The sequence below is a fragment of the Puma concolor genome, chromosome D3 (assembly GCF_028749965.1).
Source record: "Puma concolor isolate L17-30 chromosome D3, mPumCon1.1.hap2, whole genome shotgun sequence".
Lineage (NCBI taxonomy): Eukaryota > Metazoa > Chordata > Mammalia > Carnivora > Felidae > Puma > Puma concolor.
The window spans coordinates 80,992,476-81,012,999 of NC_141678.1; the positions used below are offsets into that span (position 1 = coordinate 80,992,476).

The window sequence follows — 20,524 nt, forward strand, 5'->3', positions numbered from 1 at the left end:
GCATGTAATTGGCAACAGCCAAATTTGTACTTATTTCTCTGTTGTTTCAACGGTCTTAGAGTTAAAACAGGTGTTTCTGTTACTCTGTAGATGTTCCTGAAAATTTTCCTGTTCTCCACAATTGTAAATGAGAAATAAAAGTTTACGGGAAAATGCAGTTGGAAGAGGGTAGGACTCTAAGTTCATGCATCTTTATAACCAAAATACTAACAAAAGTAACGATGGGCCGCAGGAGCTAACCCAGGCAGCCCAGGCAGGCTGGAAGTTGAGTTGCCTTAAGGAATTATTAAAAATGCACAGTGACAGAACAGTAGTAATGCTGTCTTGTGGGTGCAGAGACGGTGTATTTACTGTGGGTTTTTCCCTTTGCTGTTGAAAGTTAGAATTCTACCAATCTGGCTCCTTTTGCCTAGAGTAAATCTTTATGAACCAACATAATACAGCATGTTAAAATGACACCAGTCCTCTATTTACAATCATATGAGCTCATTGGTATTAATGAATCACATACTGTAGCAGAACAAACCGTAGTTTCCCTTAAATGAATAAATACTTTGGATCATTTATTTAGTGAAATTCTCTGCTGATAGACGAAACTGAAGTAGACTGCAGCAAACATTGCTGTGGTCAGGTCTCTATCTCAGCTTGAAATACTTGCTTTTGCTGTCTATCTTTCCTCCTGCGTCATGTAAGAAATGCCTTAAACCTGCAGGGAATTAGAGTAACATTTCTAAAGTAAAAGTTTTCACGACCGATCCAACTTTGAATTGGCAGGCATTGGTCACTTGGTGTTGTCAATATTTATTGGAGCATGGGACAGTTGGAATTCCTCCGAAATGAGAAGTTTGAGAGTTGGCAGGGAGAGAGAAAATAATTCCTATGTCATAGAATAAAGAAGTCTGACGCAAAGGAGGGTGCACGTGGCTGATTGCCTAGGTGTAGAGTCTTATTCATCTCCATATTCCCCGGAGCCCTGTTTGGTACACAGCAGGTCCCGAGGGCATGTGTGATCTGGAACACCCAGGGAGGGAGCAGACAACAAGGATATTGAAATTCACTCAGAACAAGACAAGGAGGGGTTTGATTCAGGCTGGGATGTTTAGGGCTTTCCAAGGACAGACTGATCTTACCATTAGGCTCCAAGACTATTCAGGCACTTTGGGAATTTTTCTAACTAGAGAATAAAAAGCCTATCTCTGTTGATGTGTCCATATTCTTCCTCTCTCTCTCTCTTTATATATCTATCTATCTATCTATCTATCTCTGGGATATATAGTCCACTCTATCTGGTGATTTGTTCTGGGACTTTCTGTAGGATTTTTGTGGAGTTGGGAGAATTGAAGGGCTGTCTTTATGTACCCCTGTTGTCTTTTTCATTAATCTCTACTCACAGATGTACATAAATGTGACAGGTTAACATGTGTCCTCGAAGCCATTCTCAGATGGGGCTAAATAAAATGTCTCCTTTGTATTCATTAGTCTGTATGTAGGCTTGTGTGTGTGTGTGTGTGTGTGTGTGTGTGTGTGTGTGTGTGTGCGCGCGCCCATGCACACACACGTATGCATATTTAGATCAGATCTCTCGTTAGCCTGTGTTACTTTATTACATTTGTGGAGATTGGAGTTTCGAAATCTAGTAATCTTGCGCTTCTTTCCGACAGGAAATGTCTGTCATGTAGAAAGGAGCTCTTAGCCTGGGAGTCTGAGCGTTTTCTTTCTGGGTGTAAATGAACTAGTACAGAAGGGGACAAGCGACTGACTGTGGTCTGATCCATCATTGGCAGCCTTTGGCAAGTCGTGTCTGATGTGAAGTCTCCTGGGCTTCCTATCTCTTTGTGGGGCATTAGCATCTGGTGACTGAACAATTCAGTGGGGCCCTCAGCTCCCTTGCGGGTGGCAGCTGTGTAGTTGTTCGCTGGGCACCAAGTTTAAATAGCCGAAGCACTGTTACACTCCATGCTGGCCCGGCCCCAGCAAAATTATGTAGTGTGCAGTATCTATTTTATAAAACATTCTGATGTACCGGGAGAAAGAGGAAGTGAAATTCAAACCTGCTGGTTTTGTTATTTCTGCCCAAAGGTATGTATTGGAATGGTTCCAACACGCTGGATCTCTTGAGATCTATTTTTGGTGCTGGTGCTCTTTTCGTTTCCTTCTCCAGTAGGTGTTAGACATCTACCAAAACTACTTGGTATTTATGTTAGTACTTAATATTCATAAGAATATAATGTCTCTTGAATATGTTTCTTCTGCTAGCCTTTGGCAACTAGGCAAATTTCCAAGTAAAAGAACACTTCTGGCTTGGGTCCTATGTGAGGACATGTGTCTCTCATTAATTTATTTCTGAGAGTGGGTTTCGGTCCTCTTTGATACTATACATTCAATGTCTACAACTGGCGATGTTTTTCTCCTTGTTTATAACGCCGTGACACGTGAGTCACAGGAATTCTCCCATCTAGTTGATGGGACTTGTGTGCAAGTCATTCTGCCAGATTCATTTCCAGCTTGGAAACAAAGACTCTTAAGATCTTTCCCAGTGCCCTCTTTGTCTCTGAGGCTCAGTGCATCTCCCTGTGTCTCTGTCTTCCTGAGGCACAAGAGGCACCACTCACCAACCTTCATAGAACTGGCATTAAGTCTGTCTTTGAGGACTTAACCATTGCCACCAAGTAGTATTTTCTTATTAGAAAAGTTACTTATTTTCCATCTCCTTAATAGTACGTGTACATTGAGTCAGTGTAGAAGGAAGAATGTCATCAGTTAATTTCATTACAACAGATTAGTTTCATTAAATGCCAAATCTTGAAGGTTGTTTTCCTATCTTGGCCTGTAATGTTTTCTTCCAAGTGTACTGAAATTAACTTGAGCCATTTATAAAAATCTTGAAGTCCCTTTTTTAAATGTAAACAAAAATGGTGGAGGATATAGAAGAAAATAACACTTGGGTTGTAACAGAGGAGTTAAAATGGTCGTTTCCTTGGGTTTTAAGGAAAAAGCTCTTCTTCGCCCAAAATTAAAATGCACGTGTGGAGTAGATGTGGTAGTTCTTACCATAATTGTATTACTGCACATTTCAGAGTCTCTCGATTATAAATTAGGTCGTTGCCCATAATTATTCTCTGTGGTCCAGGTGGTTTATCTGGTATGCCAACGAGTTGAAAACTCATTTCTTTGGACTCAGATGTTTGCGTGTTTGTTTCAGGAAAACCCCACAGCACTGGTGGCTCTGAACGGATTCAGCTCTCAGGAATGTATAACGTCCGTAAAGGCAAAATGCAGTTGCCGGTGAACCGATGGGCCAGACGCCAAGTCATCCTGTGTGGGACCTGCCTGATGGTGTCATCTGTGAAAGACAGCTGGGCCGGAAAGATGCATGTTCTGCCTCTCATTGGTGGAAAAGTAAGTTTAAAATGAACAAAATGCTAACGGGTTCCCCAGTGCTATTAAGCTCACTTTAAGCCATTTCTGTAATACGGGGTCCATGGTTTTCACTCATCTGAGGTCTTACTCAATTCCTGTTCTGCTCCACCAGCGGGCATTGTTGAATGGTGGAGTTGTGGAAAATGGCCACGCATTGGCTCACACGAGGCCCTGGTGACGATCACTTTATTGGTACATGCATCTTATTTACAGACCTGAAACAGAGCAACTAAAAGTCAGTGTTATATTTTAGGCTACAGATGATAAGTTATTCTTTATTAGCAGACATCTCTTGATATCTTGAGTGTATCTTGTGTAGGATAGAATAATGATCCTTAAGTCCAGGGCTTAAGGATCATTCAAGCATTCTTACCAAAGGTTAGACTCTTTCTCTCTTGCATGAATCTTTGATCCGACTTTGCCCTACTTCTCTGTTTATTTTTGTTTAGTGACCAGTGAAGTTAGCATTTTTTAGTTTATCAGTTTAGCCATTCATAATTTTTGAAATTGAAATGTTACCTTGTTTCAGAGAAGAGCTGTGATATGGCTGATAGTTATTCCCAACATTGCTAGCTGCTTTTCTTTGGGCATGTCAATTATTTTATTCCTATCATTTATGAAATAGAACCAAATTGCTTGGGAAAATGTTACATTCTTTTTTTTTGCCATGTCAATTTATTAATTCCCAAGTGTTGGTAGATGTATCATTACCATAATTATATGTTAGTATTTCCTGATTTTTAAATGATAGGATAATCTTTTAATAAATGGGAAGGCAAATTTGGATGAAGAAAAGGGTGTGTGAAAATTGGGGGCATATTAAGCAAATATTTTCTTTACTGTTTTCTTCCCTGAATGGGCATGGGAAAGACGGCAGAACGTGGAGGATATAAATAGAGGGGAAAATAAAACACCACTTTTGTTGAAGTGAACTTTTTAAAATTGGCAAATATTTGATCTGTTTATTCCAGGGATTAGGAATGAATTAGGTAAAATCAGATGTGTGCAGTAGTAAATGCCGTTATTATTCACTTGTTATGTAGCAAATTCATTCTTCATTCATAATTTAAAGTAGTCTCTCCTTATGTAAATAGCCCATGTCAGTTCCCTACCCGCCCCTCTGCTATTAGACAGTCTAATCCTAAGAAGACTAATACTTGATCATTTAAAAAAGATTCTGGCTGCAAGGTACATTTAGATCTATTTCAGTCATCTATTTTGAAGCCATTACTTAACTTTTGTCTGAGCATTGAAGAATTACTGGTGTCTTATTACTGAAGATTTTGTCCTTTGGATTGAATTCTGAAAAATTGGTCATCATTACTACTCCAATAGGTCATCATTAAAAATGCATATTTGATGTTTGATGCCCTGTTAGGTCAACAGTCTGTTTCTTTCTTCTCTATGATGTTAGGTGTTTGCTTAGGCAAATTTAATATAACTATTTATTAAATAACCTCTGTGGGGAAGCCACTTTGCTTGGTGCCCCAGAAATACCAAGATGGATAAGTCATCATCCCTGCCTTTGAATTGCTTATAATTTACTATCCGGAGATGAAGGATGGACACAATAAAATCTGCTCTAAGAGAGATGCAAAAAAGTAGTGCAGAGAGATTACATTTTGTTCTGGGGGAATCAGGGAATTCTGTGATGAAGGAGGTAGCAATTATGGTGGAACTTGAAGGGTGAAAAATCTTTTGACATATGAAGGAGATGGCCACAAAGATTATTGTGCTCAGAGAAGCTGAGGCAGGAAAGTAGTGGAATGTTCAGATAAGGTTCAGAAGATCAAGTTATAATTAGCATTTTCATTTAGGGCTAGAGACTTGTCTTGTTTCCCAGGCCTATTATTGGATGGACTTCTACCATTGAATGAATTGAAATGGCTTCCTTTTCTCACAGACAAACCTTGTAAAACCTGTTTTGTACTATGCCTTTAAAAATAATTGAGTATGTCGAAAAACAGTCTTTTAAAACCTGTTGACCGAGTTAGGGAAAAATAACTCACTCTTTGCCGTCTGAGTTTTCATTAATGTGTATCTGTTCCTTTTTTCATTCTGCTCATTCCGTTTTATTCTGTTGAAGGAAAAGCTAAGAGTAAATGGAAGGTTTTTGGTTTTGTTTTTAAAATATTTATGAAGCAGAGCTAGAAATGAAGTGTGAGATAGATTGGCCATAACCTAGCAATAATTGCTGATAAATCAAACACAACACTACTTGAGCATGATCATTAATTCACATTTTCAAATGTCGAATTCCAAATATAAAGCTAAATGAAGCACTCTTAAAATTTCATTGTTGGGGGAAATTATTTAATAGATAAGTTTCTATTCATTGTGCAAGTATTACATTATATTTAATTTATCCTGTAGAATTTAACATCGGTTTTTAGGTGCAACATTTTAATATTTTACTTAATATTTGTTAAATTATGATGCATAAAAAATTGAATAACCATTTACCTACTGCTATTCAGTTTAGGAATCACAGCCATATAAACACCAATGTTTTCTACCTGTGTTCTCTTTACATCTGTCCCACTGGTATCCCCCAACCCCAAAGGTATCCACCCATTGTCCTAGAATATGTATTCATCATTTTCTTTTTTAAAATAAGTTTTATGATGTAACTATGTTTTGCTTGTTTTTGATCTGAATAAAATTGGTATCATACCATGTGTGGGCTTCTGTGATTGAATTTTTTCACTCAGTATTATGCTTCATAATAAGATTCTATGTTGCTTTCTGTATGTGGTTTTCATTTCTGTATAATGTTTCCCTCTGTAAGTGTTCTAAATTCTCATAATTTCTTAAGTAATTTTCCTGTTGGACATTGGGTTGCTTCTAGTTTTTTGTCATTATAAATGATTCTGCCAAAATGGGCTTATGTTGATATGCCTCCTGGTACACAAGTAGTTTTTCTAGGACAGTAGTTCTCAGAGGTGCTGTGCCCAAAGGGGACATTGGATAATATGTGCAAGTGTTTTGATTGTGAAGTGATTGAACAGTCAACGTATCAGTTGATGTAAGCTAAATTATGCTATGGTGACAAATCCCCCCCAGATGTCAGTGACTTAAATTTTCTCATTCCACTAAACGTCCACTGTAGATTGGTAGAGATTTCTTTTTTCACATAACTGTACAGGGACCCAGCCTGCTCTGCTCCCTTATAACATTTGGAACATGCAACCTTCCTTTGGTGCTTAAGCAAGGGAAGAGGTAACTGGAGAGTCATAAACTGGCTTTTGTATATTTGGATGCAGAAGTGACACACGCCACTTCTGCTCGTGGCTCATTGGCCAGAACTAGTCACATGACTTCACCTTGATTGCGGAAAGTCTGGGAAACGTGGAAAGTAGAGTGTTTGGTTAATACCAGTATATTTGGTGCAAGGGGACACTATCGGCCTTTACAGGGCAGGGGCTCAGTGAAAAAAAAGTCACACGAAGTATTAGACAGTCCTGCACAATGTACAATGAACTGTTTAATTCAAAATCCTTAAAATAAATTACTTCCTTGAGAAATACTGCTCTTAGATACACATTTAGGGGTGCAGTTACTGGACTATAGGGCATATGCACATGCTACAGGATGATGTCAAATCGCTTTCCAAAGTTGTTGCACCATTTTACACTCACATCAGTGTACAAGTGTTCCTGTTTCTCTGCATCTTCACCAAACTTCATGGAGGTATAATCGACAGACATTAAACTGCACATTTTGATGATAATTTGATAACAGTATAGCTAGCTAAACACACCCATTCAACCATCACCACAGTGAATAAGAATGATCATATCACCCCTGAAAGTTTCCTTGTGCTCTTTTTATCCCCCTTCCTTCCACTCTTTTCCTCATCCTCCAGAAATCACTGGTCTAATTTCTGTCTATATTGATTAGCTTAAATCGCATTAAAAAATATTTTGTCTTTAGTGTATAGAAATACAGCTGACTTTTGAGTATTGATTTTATATTCAGCCACTTGGCTAAATTTTCTTATTTATTCTAATATACTGTCTATAGAATCTTTGGAGTGTACTATGTAGCTAATCATGTAATATTAAAATAATGACAATTTTTTTCTTCTTTAATACATATTTGTGTCTTACTGTAATGGCCAGGACTCTAGTATAGTATTGAGTAGAAACAGTAGATACTTGTCTTCTCAGTGATCTTAAAGAGAGTGGTATATCATCATTAACACTGAAGTTTGCCTTAGATGTTTGATAAATACACTTTGTCAGCTTGAGTTGTTATTTGTGTTCTTAGTTTGCTGGGAGTTTTTATCATGAATGATGAATGGGTGGTGAATGTTACCAAATGCTTTTTCTGCAGCTGTGGGGATGATCATATGGTCTTCTTCTTCTTCTCCTCCTCCTCCTTCTTTTTTTAATGTTTATTTATTTTATTTTTGAGAGAGACAGAGACAGGATGCTAGTGGGTTAGGGGCAGAGAGAGAGGGAGACACAGAGTCCAAAGCTGGCTCTAGGCTCCGAGCTGTCAGCACAGAGCCCAACATGGGGCTCGAACCCACGAGCTGTGAGATCATGATCTGAGCCAAAGTCGGACACTTAACCAACTGAGCCACCCAGGCGCCCCTGGTTTTCTTCTTTAATTTGTTAATGTGATTAACGATTTTATAGTTCCAATAATGTTAAATCATCTTGCCTTTCCTGAGGTAAATCCAATTTGTTTTTGATATAGTTTTTTTCCTTCTGTATTTCTGGATTGTGGTGCAACATTTTGTTCAAGATAAGTGTTCATAACTGAGACTCGCCTATAATTTTTTTTTTTTTCTGTTACTACTCTGATCTGTTTTTGGTTATAGAATAATTTGTGGTATTTTTCTTCATTTTTTGTTGGGTGGATGAGTTTGCACAAATTTGGAATGTTCTCTTTCTTGGAACTTTGATAGAATTCATCTATAAAATGATATGGGCCTGATATTTCTTGAGAAAAAGTTTTATTCCGTTTCTTAAATGATTATAGGACTATGTAGGCCTTCGGTTTTTTTTCTTTCTTGATTTAGTGTTAGTAAAATATATTTTTCTGAGATTTTGCCACAGAATTGTTTATAATGTTCTTTTTAATCTCTGCTTAATCTGTAGGCCTATCTCTCTTTTCATTATTAATGTTATTTATGTCTGTCTTCAGCTGATATCATGAACTAATATCTGTTGACATTTACTTTGTTATTAGCCTTTTCAAAGAACCAGTATTTTGTTAATGTTCATGTTCTCTGTTGTATATTTGGTTTTCATGACATTAATTTCTGCTTTTTGATGTCACCTTTATTCTGGCTTGAATTTATTCAGTTTTTGGTTTGGTATTTTTCCCCCTAAGTTCTTGAGACATGTATCAATCAAAATAATTTTCTGCCTTCTTTTCTAATGTGAGTATTTAAAATTATAAATGTTCCCCTATGTACTGCTTTTGTTGCATTCCATAAATTTTGATATGTATTTTTTTAATGGTTCAGTTCTAAGACTATCTAAATTTCTATTATTATTATTATTTTTTTTTTTTTTTACTTAGTTGTTTGGAAGTGTGTTACTAGTTTTCTAAGTACACTTGGATTTTATTTTATTTTTTCAAATTTTTTTTTAATGTCTTTATTTATTTTTGAGACAGAGAAAGACAGAGCATGAGGAGGGGAGGGGCAGAGAGAGAGGGAGACACAGAATCCAAAGCAGGCTCCAGGCTCTGAGCTGTCAGCACAGAGCCCGATGCAGGGCCCGAACTCACAGACTGTGAGATCATGACCTGAGCTGAAGTTGGACGCTTAACCGACTGAGCCACCCAGGCACCCCAGTACACTTGGATTTTAAATGGAATTTTTATTATTGACATCTAACTTTTAATTGCCTTTTGGTCCCAGAACATAGTCTGTGATACTGATCTTTTTGAAAATTCTTTACTCTTTATGACTTGTGATCAGTTTTGTAACTGCAGCATAGGAGCTTGTGGAATACCATGTTACTTTATTGTCTGGACTTTTCCTGCTTAGGAAGCATTTACTGGGAGTGGAAGTTTGATTTGACTGTATCGCTGCCTTACTAGGACTTGAAAGTTCTTATGGTAGAGTTTTCTTTCATGTTAAACTCAATTTCACGTTAAATTTTTAAAAACTTATTTAACATGCTTGAAGACCTCTTTTTAAAAAAGGTTGTAATGCAGACTAATACAAAAGTCGCCCAAAGTAAAAATCCTTCTGCAGTAAAAATCCTTAAGTCTTAAGTAAAACTCCTCCCAAAGGAAGGAAGAACCCCAGCAGCCTATTGTGAGGATATAGAAAGATAAGAAAGGGCGTCTGTTCCAATCTAAACAGGAAGAAGAGAATTTCACTACTGTGGGGAAATCTAAAGAAGATAAAACTCCCCATTTTCGATTTCCTTGTAATTCAAGTTGGTTAGTCAGACTCAGGAACTTACGTGTTTTAAGTATTAAGAGGAACATATATAGGGAAAGATGCAAATCTGTGTAGGCTCACTGACCTAAGGTATGGTTAATGAACTATGTAAATGGTCTGCTTTCCTGATGTGTTTTTGTCTCTGTTTTTATAGGTAGAAGAAGTGAAAAAGCACCAGCACTGTTTAGCATTTAGCTCCTCTGGACCCCAAAGCCAGACTTACTACATTTGTTTTGATACATTCACAGAGTATTTAAGGTGGCTTCGACAAGTCTCCAAGGTAAGTGCTTACCCAAGAATATTTTTCAGCTTCTAGCTGGCTAGAGTTGCTTTCTGCTTTACCCAGTTCCAGAATATAGTATTATACTTAATAATTTTTTTAGTTTTCTGAAAGCTCATTTTGGCTGAAAAGTAGCCAACTGAAAAATTTTTAAATTGTGCTTCATTTGCTGGGTTCTGTTTATCCCTAAAAAAAAAAGAACTCAGTGGGTAGACTGGCATTACTATCTTAATGTTATAGATAAAGAACGTAGACTAAGAATATTTAAGGGACTGGCCCAGGGTCGGACAACTGCAAAACCACAAAATACCCAGAGAAGTGTTACAAATTTCCCCTCTTCCTCTATTTTTTCATTTAAGTGGTTTAATCTGTGCCACTCCCTTTCACCTGTCCAACTTCTGCCTTTCAAATGGCTTAATTTCTTTTCACATCGTCATTTTCTTGACTATTTAATAGTCTCCTACTTAAATGAGATCACCATGACCTATGAAACAGTATACGTGTGTGTGTGTGTGTGTGTGTGTGTGTGTGTGTGTGTGTGTGTGTGTGTGTGTGTGTGTAATGGAAGCCAGAATAAATGCTGGTATTTCAGGTACTCTGTGTGAAGATGATTTTACATCACATTTATAGAATTATGTGTAAAATGGGTGGGTTGCAGTACTTTGTGCCTTGGTTTTGGGTGTGTTTATGAAATGATGAAACCTCTCTTGGGTGTAGAAACATTACACTGGAATTTGCTTTCATATTTTTTAATTTATAATCCAGTTTGCTATCCAAGTTCAGTGTGATCCCAACTGCTGTATGATGTAATTGTTTATCAAGTGAATGAATAAGGAATAACTTTGTCAACAGTTAACAGAAAATTCGAGAATAATGTCTAGAAAGACTTCTTGAAATACTGGCTACATGTGAATTGTCAAGTAAAAGCTATGTTCTCTGATGACACAATGCACTTAAGAACATTAGTGCTTCCTCCTTTTAGAGAAGCAATGGGCAGAATGTAGATTGATAGGGACTCAGAAGATTCTCCCAACCTGGTTGGCCAGTGGAGGTTCTAATTGCATAGGGCAGCATCCTGCTAGAGAAAATGGGAGGGATGACGCTTCTTTAGGCATGCCTGTAGAATTAATGTGCTATTAGAGGCAATGAATACATCTGCATGGTCGTTTTAAAATTACTTTTGTGGTTGCAAATGTGAGGAGACAAATATTAAATAATACTGTGCTTTTATATTTAAATGGTTACATGGGTTCAAAGCAGTAAGTCAACAGCCTACACTCTGTTTTATTCGGAATAAAATGCCAAACTGTGGTCAAAGTACATTGAATTTTTTTTTCTGTATGGAGATGTTGATTGATTGACGTGTTTATTTTAAATGTTTATTTTTGAGAGAGAGTCCATGTGCACGTGTGGGGGAGGGGCGGCGTGGAGACAGGGGGTCGAGAGCAGGCTCTGTGCTGGCAGCAGTGAGCGAGATGTGGGGCTTGAACTCCTGAACTGTGAGATTGTGACCTGAGCCACCCAGGCACCCTGAGATGTTGATTTTTTTAAATAAACTTTTTATTTTGGAATAATTTTCTATTTAGCGAAAAGTTATACAGATAGTACAGAGAGTTTCCATGTAGCCCCACCCAGTTTCCCAGAGATCTTACGTTACCATGACAGAGTTGTCAAAACTAAGAAACCAACATTAACACGTTACTCTGATCTAAACTTCAAAATTTATTTGGATTTTACTGGCTTTTTCATTAGTGTTTTTTACTAGCATTTTTCATTCTCCTGTCCCAGGATTTAGTCCAGAGTACCACATTTCATTTGATTGTCATGTCTCCTTTTTCTCCTCTGGTCTGTGGCAGTTTTTCAGTCTTTCTGTGGTTCATATGACCTTGACACTTTTGAAGAGTGTTGGTCAGGTATTTCCTATAATGTCCTATGTGGAGATGCTTTGACCTTTTAAACCAAATGCAGTGTCATAGTCAGCTGCTTTACATTCTTTTTGGAATAATTCAGAGGTATAAATTCTTAAACATGGATAAGGATGTGAGTAAACAGGTAAATTATCAAGGTTACCAATGACAATTGTTTTGATTAAAACAATAATAACAAAAAGATTAATAGGTATTGAGTTTAATTAACATCCACCCAACTGATAAGTCGCTGTTCTAAAGATAGCCAGCATTTATGAAGCACCTTCTGTATGTCAAGTATGTGTTTTATGCACTGGGATATATAGCAAAGAACAAGTCTAATTCCTCTCTCTCGGTAGCACTTACATTGGGGAAACAGATGATAAATAAGCAAACAGACGAGAAAGAAAACATCAAATAATCACAGAGCTATAATACAGGTTATAATGACAAAGAATGATGGAGGAAGAATAACTTTTTTTTAATGTTTATTTATTTATTTTGAGAGTGTGTGCACATGAGCAGGAGAGGGGCAGAGAGAGAGGGAGAGAGAGAATCCCGAGCAGGCTCCATGCTGTTAACTCAGAGCCCCACGCAGGACTTGATCCCATGAACTGTGAGACCATGACCTGAGCCGAAATCAAGAGTCGGACTCTTACTAAGCCTCCAAGGCGCCCCTAAACTGGAACTTCAATGAAAAGAAGCGTCCAATTATTTGAAGACCTGGTGGGAGGAGCTTTCCAGGTAGTGGGAAAAGATGGTGTGAAAGTCCTAAGACTAGAAAAAGGGACATGCAGTCAGGGAAGGCAGGGATTTTAGGTTACAAAACAGGGGAAAGACTCTGGATTATACGATTGGCATAATGGCAAGCCATTTGAAAGACTTCTCTTTCAGAAAGTTACATAATCTGACACTGGCTGCTGTGTAGTGAATGGATTATGGAGGACAAGAAGAGAAGCAAGGGGTGGGGTCTGACTGGCAGGAGGCTCTTGTGGTATTTTCCAGGTAAGAGGTGAAAGGAGAGATGGAGAGAAGTGGATAGATGCATTTTGGGATGTGTTTTGAAGATTGAGAGACAGGATTACTGATAATTACATACAAAGCATGAGGAAAATTTTGGAATAAAAAAATGCCTTCTGGGTTCTTGATTTGAATTGCTAGGTAAATTGTAGACTCATTCAGAAACCACAACACTGATTAGACTATATATGCACCTTTAAAGCAATGGCAAAATACAGTTTTTAACCTCAAAGAGTTTGTTTCTAGAGAGACAGCAGAGAAGTGAAATGAAAGAGGGTAGATTATGAAATGCCTCTTAAAAGAGGTGTGGAAATTGTTGATTTCTAACTGGCAATTGTAAATGTCATATGTTTGACTCTTTGCTGTTGCTGGGTGGCTGACATGCCATCTTCATAGGATGGTGTATTTGTAATAAGGTACTGTCTCTGATTATCCAAACCATGAATTGATGCATCCATCAGGACTGTCACAGGAGAGGTGGGGGTTGGGGGAGAATTGTGGCCCAGGAAACATGATGGTGGCAGGGTGAAGTGTTGGCGTGAGTTTTCCTCTTCCACTGATTACTACATTGCCATTAGAAAGTGTTTGATATGTGGGGCGCCTGGGTGGCGCAGTCGGTTAAGCGTCCGACTTCAGCCAGGTCACGATCTCACGGTCCGTGAGTTCGAGCCCCGCGTCGGGCTCTGGGCTGATGGCTCAGAGCCTGGAGCCTGTTTCTGATTCTGTGTCTCCCTCTCTCTCTGCCCCTCCCCCATTCATGCTCTGTCTCTCTCTGTCCCAAAAAATAAATAAACGTTGAAAAAAAAAAAATTAAAAAAAAAAAAAAGAAAGTGTTTGATATGTAATGTAGCTACAAGAGAAGATAATTCACAAGCATATCCATCCACAACAAGACTCAGCTTATATCTCACACAAGTGTCTGTGAGTGCTTCCAGGAGGGGGGGGCGGGGGAATTTAATTACCCTAAGTTACTAGTGTTAACGAGTAGTTAACTAGTAGTTAACTGGTATTAACTAGAATGAATTTGAATTAGAACCTTAACCTCCTTTCCTTTCAGAAAGGCTCTCAATGTTTGGAGAAGTCAAATGGTGTGGGAGTAAGGAATTTAGGTTTCAAACTAAGGTAGATACGGGTTCCACCATTCACGGACTCTGTCACTGTAAGTTTCTAAATTTTAGGCTTTCTCATTTGATAAAGGGATTAGCAATAGTACCTCCTAGGGCTTACGTCAGAGGTGGACATGATAGACTTATACCGACACATAGTAATTCTAACTCTGTGTGTGTGTGTATGAGAGTGACTGACTAAATACAGAAATAAAATAATTTTATGGCCATTATTCCTGCTGTTACCATTGATTGGCCAATCTTTTTTTTTTTTTTAAAGTTTATTTATTGATTTTTATGAGAGGGTGAGTGAGCAAGCAGGGGAGGGGCAGAGAGAGAGAATCCCAAGCAGGCCCCATGCTGTCAGCACTGAGCACAACATGGGTCTCGAACCCACGAACTGCGAGATGATGACACAAGCTGAGACCAAGAGTTGGGCGGTTAACTCACTGAGCCACCCAGGTGCCCCCAGACAATCTTTTTATTTAAAAAAAAAATTTTTTTTTAATGTTTATTTTTGAGAGAGAGAGACAGAGTGTGAGTGGGGGAGGCGCAGAGAGAGAGGGACACACAGAATCCGAAGCAGGCTCCAGGCTCCGAGCTGTCGGCACAGAGCCCAACGTGGGGCTCAGATTCACAAACTGCGAGATCATGACCTGAGCCGAAGTTGAACGCTTAACTAACTGAACCACCCAGGCGCCCCCAGACAATCTTTTTAAAGTATTACTTGTTTTTATGTATATTTTAAGGAGATCAAGACACACATATGCTTGATTTATCTGAACAAAGGACCTTCTGCTGTTCTTGACAACCACAGGAGCCTTTTGGGGTTAACACAATTGAGGATGGCAGACATCGGAAAGAAAGATTTCTTCCTGAAAAGTCAGGGGTCAGGGACAAAGGGCAGAACATGTTAGTAAATGCAGATTTTAGATACAATGTCTTTCCTTTCTCTAGTCTTACAAACCAGATACACGTTTTTAGAAGTTGTTAGGGTTAGTGATTGGAAGGAGAAGTCAGTTGTAAGGGGCTGGTTGAAGAGGTTAGATACTATAGAAGAAATCAGTGTGAGAACCCCCTATTCGGATATGAATTGCATGTAAGACAGGGCCATGCTCTTCTTTAAGCTTCGAATGTGGAGGAGAGTCCTGTGATCATATCTTCTGCTTTAATTCAGCATCCTGGGAGAGTAGGTTGGGGCTGCTGGAAGAAGGATGATGAGAAGCTCGATCCGTTGGGGCATATGTGCTTGTGGGGAATTTGGCATGGTCAAGGGTGACTCTCATAAGCCACTTCTACTTGTAGCTTCCCCTTCCACTGTCCTCTGCTCTTGCTCATGTCTGGAGGTATTAGGAAGTTCTACAGCTTAGTTATGTTCAGGGTTACTATGGAGATTTTCTTCTTTTTCTTTTCTTTTCTTTTTTCTTATTGAGAAACAAAGCCTTCACAGAATGGATTGTCTTTACATCCTGATGTTTAGATGAGATTCATTTTGTTAAGGATATGAAAGAAAAACAAACCAAGAACAGAAAGAAATATCTACGTTTCTGATTTTTTAAAAAATGTTTGTTGATTTGTTTTGAGAGAGAGTGAGAGACAGCGGAGGAGGGACAGAGAGAGGAAGAGAGAGAATCCCAAGCAGTGTCCATGCAGTCAGCACAGACCCTGATGTGGGGCTCGATCCCACCAACCGTGAGATCATGACCTCAGCCAAAATTAACCGAGCCCCCCAGGCACCCCCCATCTTAACCATTTCTAAGTGTACAGCTCACTGGTAGTAAGTACATTCACATTGTTGTGCAACCATCCCCACCATCCGTTTCCAGAATTTTTCTCATCTTGCGATATTGAAACTGTACCCATTATGACCTGAGCCGACATCAAGAGTCAGATGCTTAACCAACTGAGCCACTCACGTACCCCCAAGTTTCTGAGTTTTAATGACCATCCTCACCTCAGTCTGAGTAGGAGGACAAAGAGAACCAATTCCAATGATTTTTAAATTAAAATGAATTAGATAATTAATTTAAAAGGAAAATTCTTTATTTTCACTTTATGCTTCTGGATCTTAGCTAAAAGAGACATATTCATCTTTGTTCTAATTTGTTTGATTTGGGGAACATTTGTGAAAGATTATTAATTAGAAATGTTCTACCAAGATAGGCCCTTATATACTTAATATTTTTAAAACTTAGCACTTTGTATTGCTTGCAAAAATAACACCCAAGACAGTCCCAATAGAGTTTTTATTTGGGGTGGGTGTTAGCAGCAGATACCATGAAGAAAACGACTCCTTTGGGAGGATGACAATATTGATTGTAAATCATCCCTAAAATATTAATGCACAACATGCTTTAAAAATTCAGTAAACATCCTGTTGTAACATCCTGTTGTATGCAGTGTAAAAAAAGGGCTCTGCTTGCTCAGCATGGGTACACGTAGCCAGCACGTTTTCTGAGTGGGGAAGAAGGCTGAAGGTAGCTGAGGGAAGAATAGGAATTTGGAAGAGCTCCTGTGAAATGTACGAGTGACATTGCAGAAATGCTGACCTTGATGCCCATCTCTGTGGCCCGCCTTTTGGAGCACGTTAGTTTTAGACATGTTGATTAATCCTGTGACTTCTTTTCAAAGTTAGTTTCTATATACATCTACAGCCTAAGCATACTAACTTTTTAATATGCCTTAGTCACTTCTGTAACACTGTTCCACCTTAAAGTCTGTTTCTCCATTTCAAGGAAGATTTTGAAAAGGGGGATTCAGATCACTGATTTGGTGGTGTTCATGAATGTGTTTTTTACTTTTTATTATGGAAAATGTCACATATTTAGAAGTAGAGACAATAGTAGAGTAACACCCACATACCTGTGACCCAGATTCCACAATTATCAACCGTGACCACTTGTGTTGCATGTGTATGTTATATGGTCCATCGCTATAAATTCATGCCCCATAAGGCCCCAAGTGTCTCTCCTTGTCAGTGGCTAGCAGTTGCCAGTGACTATGGCTATCACAGTGCCTCTCTCTCCTATCCTTCTTCCACCATGAACCATAGTATTTTAATTCTAGGCCTCTTGTTTTTCTTTTCTTTAAGTCACTGTGGTGAACCTTTGGTTCCTTGATATGTTGGGTTCACTCTTAATATGCATGGTGTAGGCAAGTCGGGGCCACGCGTCATGCTGAATTAAAGATCACAAGAAGTGATGAGTAAATATCACCCTTTAAATAAAAATAACGTATATGGTGAATCACAAATGAACTTTTTCTTTCACGTGCTTAAAGGGAATGTTCTATTGTCCGGGTTTCACTCAAAGAATACTTCATTAACTACTTGAGTCAGATTACTCTAGTGTAATGGGATTAAGGTTTCCAGTATGGAGATTTGTGTCATGAGACCTAGCTGCAAGGAGCCCTATAAGATTAGTCACCTTGTACACACCATCTGAAGTGTAGGTTAGGGGATGTGCTGCTTTTTTGTCCTCATGATTTGCCACCTTTCTTTTAGGGATGTAACTGTAGTTGCTTCCATTGGGATCATAATGGTAAGAAGCTTTGTTCTCAGTACGGTTCTGCTAAGGAGTCCAGGGCTTCCATGTTTTTGGAAACTCTCACTTCACATTTCGTGCCCATTTTTTAGAGAGAGCATTTAGGGCCATTTGACCAAGAATAATTTAGTAGATGTGTGGTAGAATCTTAAGTGAAACCAAGTGACATGGGTTTTAGTTTCTAATATGTCCCTGCATCCCACGGAGATTGCTCTCATACAAACTCTGTAGTGAAGAGATGAGAAAAGTTTGGAAATCCAATATATGAGCTATTTGGGTACAGGAAGTCTTCAAGGAGGTAATGGGCAAATTGAGTTTTGAAGGACGAATAGGAGTTCACCACAAAGACAACAGGGAAGGGCATTAAAATTTTTTTTTAATGTTTATCTTTGAGAGAGAGAGACACAGAGTGTGAGTGGGGGAGGGGCAGAGAGAGAGGGAGACACAGAATCTGAAGCAGGATCCAGACTCTGAGGTGTCAGCACAGAGACCAACACGGGGCTCGAACTCACAAACCGTGAAATCATGACCTGAGCTGAAGTTGGACGCTTAACCGACTGAGCCACCCAAGGGAAGGGCATATAAAGGAGAGGTATAAATGGGGCATCTGCATGGCTCGGTTGGTTGAGCATCCAACTCTTGATTTTGGCTCAGGTCACGATCCCAGGGTCGTGGGATCAAGCCTGGTGTCAGGCTCCTTGCAGAATGTAGAACCAGCTTAGTTTTCTGTTTCTCTGTCTCCCTCTGCCCCTCTCCCCCACTTGAACGTGCTCTCTCTCTCTCTCTCAAATTAAAAAACAAAAACGAGGAGAGGTATCAAGTATGTACAAAGGCACACCTGTGTAAAATGTGAAACTGTAGCCATATCTCAGGTGTCTGACAGTGTGAAAAAGGGAAAGAAACAGAAGCTAGATAAAGTAAAAAAAAAGTGCTGGTCAGTCTGCCTTGTTTCCTGCTAGTTCCATGTCGTTTCCTGGGGAAATTGATTATAAGTTACTAAATATTATCACTAACTTTCCAACATAGTAATGGATTTGTTACATAAAAGTTCACATTTTTCGATCTTTCTTTATTATAGATATGAGCAGCAGTTTATGACATTGGTGAACTTAGAAATTCTGCTTTGAATTTAAGCTGAGGGTGAAATATTTTGGGTTACATTAAATTTTGATTTTGCAATACATAATACTGTGATGAAGTTAGTAAAAATATTAAACTTATCTCTTTGTGGTTATAAATATGCTTCGTCTTATTTCCACATTGCTGATCCTGTCTCTTCTTTTTTCTCCTGTGGCAACTATGGGTTCTGAATCCCAGTTAATACATTCCTAAAGAAGGGTTTTTTCCCTTGAGTTCTGAGTCATTTCAGTTCAAAGCCATTTAATTTTATTTTCTCCAAAGTTTTATAATCCAGTTTTGTACGAGTCAAAAAATACCTAGTTTGCTGACCATATCATAACAACAAAAGAGGCATACTTTTGCTGCTGGCTTATACATTGAGCAGTTTAAACTGATCCTGTGTTCCCATCTTGCCTGCTCATGTCTTCTCACCCCCTTCCGCTTTCTTTCCTAGCTCTGTTGGAGTTGTCACCTGCTCTGGGAGATACTGGGAGGGAGGGACAAGAGAATGCCACCCTTTCGTTATGCTGGGCACCCACTTTTTTTCTAGGTTCTACTTCTAGGTCAGGACCTCTGCAAACAGAAGAGGTATGTTCCTCATGTGGATTTTATCTGTATATTGTTCTTACCTTCAATAAAAGACACTCTAGGTTTCAAGTGAGGAGCTAACAGGTGTGTTTTTAAGTTACAACGTATTATTTTAAGATTAGGAAGGGCACTTGCAAGGTAGTCACCAAAAAAGGCAATATTACTTGTTGTCATTTTCTGGAATAATTACCTTAACCATTATTTGGTATTTTCTTTGAAAGCGTTCTTTAGTTTTACCTTAAATTGTAGTCATCATGAAGTGCTCTTAGTTCAGAGACTTAGAATTTAAGATTAGAAAAGGACCTTATGGATTCCCAGACTTTCTTCCCTCCTAAAAACCATCTATAGTGTTTCAGAGACCTGTAGTGTCTGACCAGACAGTTCTTCCTTAAAAGTGAGCTGAAGTCTTTATTCCTGTGGCTGCAACACAGTAATCCAGATTTGCTGTTGGGTACAACACCAGATCTGCTCTCTCACCTGTTTGATAACCTCTGAATAATAAAGTTATCATGATTTCTGTGCCCTCCCCTACCCCTTAGCAGTCTGTTTTTAGGACGAACCTCTCTGGTAAATGAGAAAAGTCCCTCTCTCACTTGGTTCTCCGGCCCCTTCTTTAGCTTCCTTGTGGGTGTTATCTGTTGATATACATACTTACAGATACCAGCTGATGAGCACGGAGTATGTGATATTTTCCTTGCATTAGACATTATATACAACGTGAATTAGCTATTCATTTATGAGGTCAACACCAAAATAAAAAGAATTTTTTTTCCCCTCCACCCAACTGGTTGATTTATTTTGTTAATAAGATCATTTAGGGGTGCCTGGGTGGCTCAGTCGGTTAAGTGTCCGACTTCGGCTCGGATCATGATCTTGTGGTTCGTGGGTTTAAGCCCCGCATTGGGCTCTGTGCTGACAGCTCGGAGCCTGGAGCCTGCTTCGGATTCTGTGTCTCCCTCTCTCTCTGCCGCTCCCCCACTCATGCTTGCATGCTTGTGCTTGCTCTCTCTCACTCGAAAATAAACTTTAAAAAATATTTAAAAAAATCATTTAGCCTACTGAATTGATCTAGTGGTGACCACAATAATGCAAATAGTAACAACTAACATTTTGATAACTGTTTCTATGTGCCA

At 38.8% G+C, this 20,524-nt stretch overlaps 1 protein-coding gene across 1 annotated transcript in view; it reads left to right on the forward strand.

Annotated features, from left to right (window-relative positions):
• The window catches only part of PHLPP1 (PH domain and leucine rich repeat protein phosphatase 1), a 214,642-nt gene that overhangs the window by 101,505 nt on the left and 92,613 nt on the right, over positions 1 to 20,524 (forward strand). The window contains exons 2-3 of the mRNA XM_086683168.1: positions 3,203 to 3,399; positions 9,984 to 10,109. Coding sequence (XP_086539294.1) covers positions 3,203 to 3,399; positions 9,984 to 10,109 — 323 coding nt within the window. The remainder of the gene's footprint in view (positions 1 to 3,202; positions 3,400 to 9,983; positions 10,110 to 20,524) is intronic.